The sequence below is a fragment of the Thermobia domestica genome, chromosome 6, assembly GCF_964235325.1.
Source record: "Thermobia domestica chromosome 6, izTheDome1.hap1.1, whole genome shotgun sequence".
In the NCBI taxonomy this organism is placed as follows: Eukaryota; Metazoa; Arthropoda; class Insecta; order Zygentoma; family Lepismatidae; genus Thermobia; species Thermobia domestica.
The window spans coordinates 279,614,533-279,620,327 of record NC_137459.1 but is presented as its reverse complement, the minus strand read 5'-3'; the positions used below and the strand labels follow the sequence as shown (position 1 = coordinate 279,620,327).

General features: G+C 39.1%; 1 protein-coding gene across 1 annotated transcript; it reads left to right on the top strand.

Moving 5' to 3' along the window:
- The first annotated feature begins 4,979 nt into the window (after positions 1-4,979).
- LOC145687563 (uncharacterized) lies at positions 4,980-5,585 on the top strand. The gene has a single exon (XM_081761029.1). It carries the CDS (start codon positions 4,980-4,982, stop codon positions 5,583-5,585), a length of 606 nt encoding a protein of 201 aa, XP_081617155.1.
- The last annotated feature ends 210 nt before the right edge of the window (positions 5,586-5,795 follow it).

The window sequence follows — 5,795 nt, the reverse complement described above, 5'->3', positions numbered from 1 at the left end:
ATTGTATTCAGTGCATGAATATCTTCAGTATTCATGTAGATACAATACTCAGTTTGGTAGTTTTCTGTTTTCTAAAACATACTACTTGCGGGATACCAACGAGAGCCTATCGCTCGCTGCTCGCGCTTGCGAGAGAGTATTCGTTGCTAAGGGGCGTGACTTACGAGAAGATGGCTGCCGCTAGCGATAAGCCACTCCCACTGAGGACGATTTTCTCTCATTTACAATGTTTTTGATGCTTTATGACTGATTTCTAAGTACAGAGAATGGTGGAATGTTAAAATAAGATGGATTGAACATCAATAAAGATAATTGTACCTACAAACAACGTTAAAACTAGCTGTAAAGTGTATTTAAGAACAGAAATATGCATGAAAATGTAGGATTTTACGACTTTAAAAAAATGACAATAACAGCGTCAAACGAGTGAAAATGTAATGAGGATAGCATTTTTGTATCCGAATAGGTTACATAACGATTAGAACACTAGTCATTATTTAGAATATGTATCGATTATGCATTTTATAGAGAATAATGAACGATTAATGAACATTAATACTAGGCCTATGCTGGAAATATGAATATATTGTTCAGAAGAGAGTCATAGACCGCGATATAGTTATATTAGTTTTAAGAAAAATAAAAACGCGATTTCACACTTAGATTATCTATATTTACAGGTATTATGGAAAAGAAGTTTACCATACTAGCTATTGCATTAACATCATTAACAGTGTTAGTACTAGCGACGTCTATAATTATGATTTATTTAATTATTAAATTACGTAGATTTAGTAGAAAGAAAAAACAGGAAGGAAGTGTAGAGAAAAAGGTATATGACGATATTAGTAACATAGAAAACTGCGGATTATTTCCAATCTATGCAGAAGTAGATAAAAACCACACTAAAAAGCACACTAGTTGCACAAAACAAAATGCAGATCACTATCTCAAGCAAAAAGAGGAACCACAAGGTAACTTGAACACTGTTGCTATGCACTGCACCAAAACCAAAGAGGGATGTATCACAAATCACGAATTTTTCGATTTTGAAGCGGAAAAAACGGATAAACATTTAGTCACAAACTTGAAACACGAAAAATTGTACATTCGTCCATGCGACGTAGTAATTTTGTGAAAAAGTTGCCGAAATTTTCACGAAAAGTGCGGAGCACGTATTCGAAGTTAACTTTAACCATCGAAGCAACGCGGCAAACAGGATAAGACGTGGAGATTTTCAAGATCAGTGTCAAAAAACGTTGCTGACACAACATTTTGCGGAAGGAAGTGCATCAGAGTTGCTAAATCTACAGATAGCAAACTTACCATAAGTGAAGTGAATAATATTTTCAAATTTTATTTTTTTGTGTTCTAAAATTTCGCAACGGCAAGAGACGTTGTTCATTAGTGTATTAGTGGTTTATAACAGCATATATAGTGTATAATGAAGTGCATTATATTTATTGAAAGCATCAGTGATATGGACACTGATACTAGTGGAAAATGTGCGGAGATAATAAACACTGAGTTGAACTTTGCGACTGAATACAGTGGAAGTTTCCAAGAACGAGAGCGAGAAAATATATGTATGTGCAGTTCCGAGCACAGGAAATGCAGCACAATTACAAGTAGTAATATATATAACTCAATAGATGGCAGGAGCCCATACTTTTATGAGGACTCTTGACAAGAATTTTTTTTAAAAAAGAAAAGAATGAATGTAAATAAATTATGTTTTTATGATTTCTTTTAAATGTGATAAATGTAATATAAAGATATATACAGGGTGATGGATGAATATACTTAATTATTTTTACGGTCAATTTCAGGGAAGAAATTGAGTCGAGAACGGAGTTCTCTCATTTTAAAGGAAGGGCATGTTGATACATGTCATTGATATTATTCAGAAAGATATTATTTTTTTTGGTAAAGGAAGTATATTTAATTAATCGAATGTTAAGAAACTCAATGTTATCATGTAACGTAAACACGTGTGTGTGTGTGTTTATGTGTTGACATCAATGTTTTGTGTATGTGATGTTTCGCTACGGCTAGACGCTTGGTCGTCAGTTCGTAAGCTATTGTAATTTGTATTTGTAATGTTTTTGAATTGTCATCAGATTGTCACATTGTAACATTGACACACTTTGGCTGTGATATAATCGTTGAGTTCGCAGAAATTTGTAAGTCTGAGAATTTGATCACGATGTAATTCGGGTGAAACCAACGTTTTACCAATAGATGAGATATACAGAAAGTCAACGACAATGAATTCCAGGATGTCTGGAATCTTAGTATAAAACCTCATGGTTTTTAGAGATTGGGATCAGAAGGCGAGGATCAGTTTACGAGATCTGTCTCAAGGATTAGTCTAAGAGAGTCATCGTACGTTAAATATTCATCTAGTTACTTATGTCACAGTAGTTACTTCTCTGTGATTCTAAGTCCAAGATAGATCAGGAGATCTAATCGTTCAGCAAACCATTATAGTGGATAATGGTACACAATAGTCAGCCATTCTAGACTATTGACATCAAGATAGATATCGTCCAGAACATCGACATCAGTTCCAGTCATCAGTTGTATAAAGGTACGTGTATCTCAGCTATGTTCGAGTTATTCGTGGTTAACTTCTTAGCTGCTTAAAGATATGTGATCTTGCGTTTATACTCAGTCGACGATCAACAATAATAGTACACAAGCTTTAATGAAATACAAAGTTTTAATTCAAAGTTAATTCAATGTGGTTTCTTTCCGTCATCCTGTACCTACTCATTCTAGATGGTGAGTAGCAGCGATCTTCGACCGTCATTTAACATTTCATCCCCATGCTATATAGGCACGACGGTGGAAGGTTGTTAATATATATATATATATATATATAGATAGATAGATAGATAGATAGATAGATAGATAGATAGATATATCGGGTGATTCCGTTAGTCCGTATCAGGCCTTTAAATCGAGAACGGTCCGAGATATGTACAAACTGAAAAACTCGTACCCCATTGCTTGCAAAAGACAACAGTGCGAAGTAAAAAGTTTCGTCCCAGGGTCCCAGACGGGGTCCAACTCAAAATTGTCAAATGGAAAGAGGGGTCAAGTGGTATAACGCTTGAAAGCTCTTGTAAAAAGAAAGAAGCTACAACAAGTCCCGATTCGCTACAATCACCCTATGCAACATGGCGGCGGGTCAAAATGTCATCAAAAGTTGCATTGAAATGAATTTGAAACTGAAAAAAAACACATATTCCAGTGGAATTGGCGGTATAATTGCTGGACAGTGCCCGGTAGCCCTGGAGAGTTGTAGTGTTCATCATACAAACACATCAGCGAGTGGTGCACACAGCCGAAATACTGAGTCAATGACACTAGTCGGTCGGGAGAAAACAACTGTTTTCACTTTGCTTGCACTGAATTCGTCGAGATGTGGAAAGGGGCAAGCATGCTCTACTAATGTTTCCTGCATCTTTTTTGTAAGAGGTCTGGGGCTCTTCCCAGATCTTGACATTGGTGTCCACACAAGATGTGTGTTTGAAAGCCCTTTGTCGGTAGTTGTGATGCTGCTTCTTAGGGTGACCTCTTCCCTCCCACACCTCCGACACTTTGGGATCAAGGAAATTGAACACTGTATCCTCCCGACTGGCCAGTGCAACGGACGAAATATTTCGGCTATGTGCACTACGCGATGATTTGTTTCCATGATGCACACCATAACTCTCCAGGGTACAGCAATTATACGGAACATTCCCCTGGGACATGTTGTTTTGCACCATTTGCCCACATTCAGCCCAGAACCCAAAACGGCGGTATAAATAGATCTGTATTCTGGACTTGCCGTGTGCTATACAATGACGCATAAATCTTGCCAATAACCGAGTGTCACGTTGCGACCCTCTCCGCGTTATTGTGTTCTTTCCGTTCGAGAATGCATTTTACCTCCAATTCCCGACCTAGTTTTGAATGATGTCACAGTCTGGTTCGTCTGTACACCTATCTTAAGCTCAGTGTTCCTCAGTAACAACAGGCGAATAATGGGATTGACGCAAGGTTCCAGCCCTGTCCTTACCTGCCCTTTTCTTCCCTATGCGTCGTGTAAAAGTGAAATTCATGAGACATTAATGTCGTGAAACGTTTAACTTGAAACGAAATACCGAAATGAATAAACATACACATCTTTGATAACGATTACTGCAACTGGATTGTGCTGTTTGCTGGTGTATGTTTGTTGTACAAAACATACGCCTTTCGAGAGAAACAGTCGCAGACAACCTTGAATTGAAAGGCACGAACGAGAGGTACGCTGGAACACAGTTTGTTCCATAGTAAGTTGAGCAGGTTATGCTGAAGGGTCGTTAGTACGACTTGTAGTGAAGTACTTGCGCTGTGCAAAAGTAATACACGCTACCAATTGAGTTGTGTGTGTGTGTGTGTGTGTGTGTGTGTCAGAAGGCTTCCATTTCATTGTAGAAGTTGGCACGTACTACCCTAATATCGTGTGTTAGTGCAGTGTCGGCTAAAGATAGCATTGTATTGGAACAATGCCATATACGAACGGGGAGGCATTTGACATGTTAATGGTGTTAGGGGAATGTAGGCAAAACTATAGAGCTGCGGCCCGAATTTATAATGCAAGGTTCCCACAGCGACAATCCATTTCCCATAATGTACTTCGACGGTTAGCAAATCGTCTGAAACAAACAGGGCGCATGCCTCCTCAATATGGGGGTCACAAACATGCTCCAATTGTAGATGACAACGATGTCGTTATTGATGTTTTGGCTGTTGTCGAAGTACGTCCTAATACATCCTCAAGAGATATTAGCACCTGGCACAATGAGATATGATACGGGTGGCATTTATGCTTCCACAGAATAAGCAGTACACTTGTTTGACTAACATATGCTGACCGTAATAAGCGCCTCCAGTTTTGTAATTGGGCCCGTCAGAAATTGAGGGCAAACCCAACGTTTTTCAGTATGTACGTGCTGTGGACAAACGAAGCAATATTTACAAGTGATGGTCATGTCAACCTACACAATGCGCATTATTGGGCTGCGGAGAATCCGCACTGGACACTACAGATCGACCGACAAAGACGCTGGAGCATCAATGTGTGGGGTGGTATCATTGGAGCACATGTAATTGGGCCCTGGTTTATTGATGGAAATTTAACGTCGGCTCTGTTCCATCAATTCTCGACAGAACATCTACCACAACTGCTGGAAAATATCCCACTTCATGTGCGGCGTAATATGTGGATGCAATTGCATGGTTGTCCAGCACATGCTTCTCGTATACGCAGAGGTGCATTAAATAATTTATTTCCGCACCGTTGGTTAGGAAGAGGGTCCAATACTCCTTTCCCTCCTCGCTCTCCAGACCTTACGTGCATGGACTATTATTTCTGGGGTCGACTCAAGGAGCTTGTTTACACGAATAAACTAACTACACCAGAAGATATGAGGCAACGTTTAATGACCGTATTTCGAAGCATAGGAGAGGCAGAGCTTGAAGCTGTGGGCTATAATTATTATCGCCGTCTGGACCGTTCTCTTGCTGTACATGGACGAAAATTTCGGTAAAACGTGATGTACAACGTGTTGTGTGAAGTGCATCTGTTACATAACGGACCGCAGCCGTCTCCAAGGCAAATATGATACATCCTTTGTACGTTATGCGATGGTAAATTAAGTCTTAGAACAACGTTAGACGTTTCAATATAATATGCTTAACTGTCAACCATAACGCTTCCATTTCCATACTGTGTATGTTACCAGTGTTGACTACGAGAC

What these genes read in the sequence shown, in the direction of transcription:
- LOC145687563 (XM_081761029.1), top strand. Translation starts at nt 4,980, where the DNA reads ATGTACGTGCTGTGGACAAACGAAGCAATATTTACAAGTGATGGTCAT.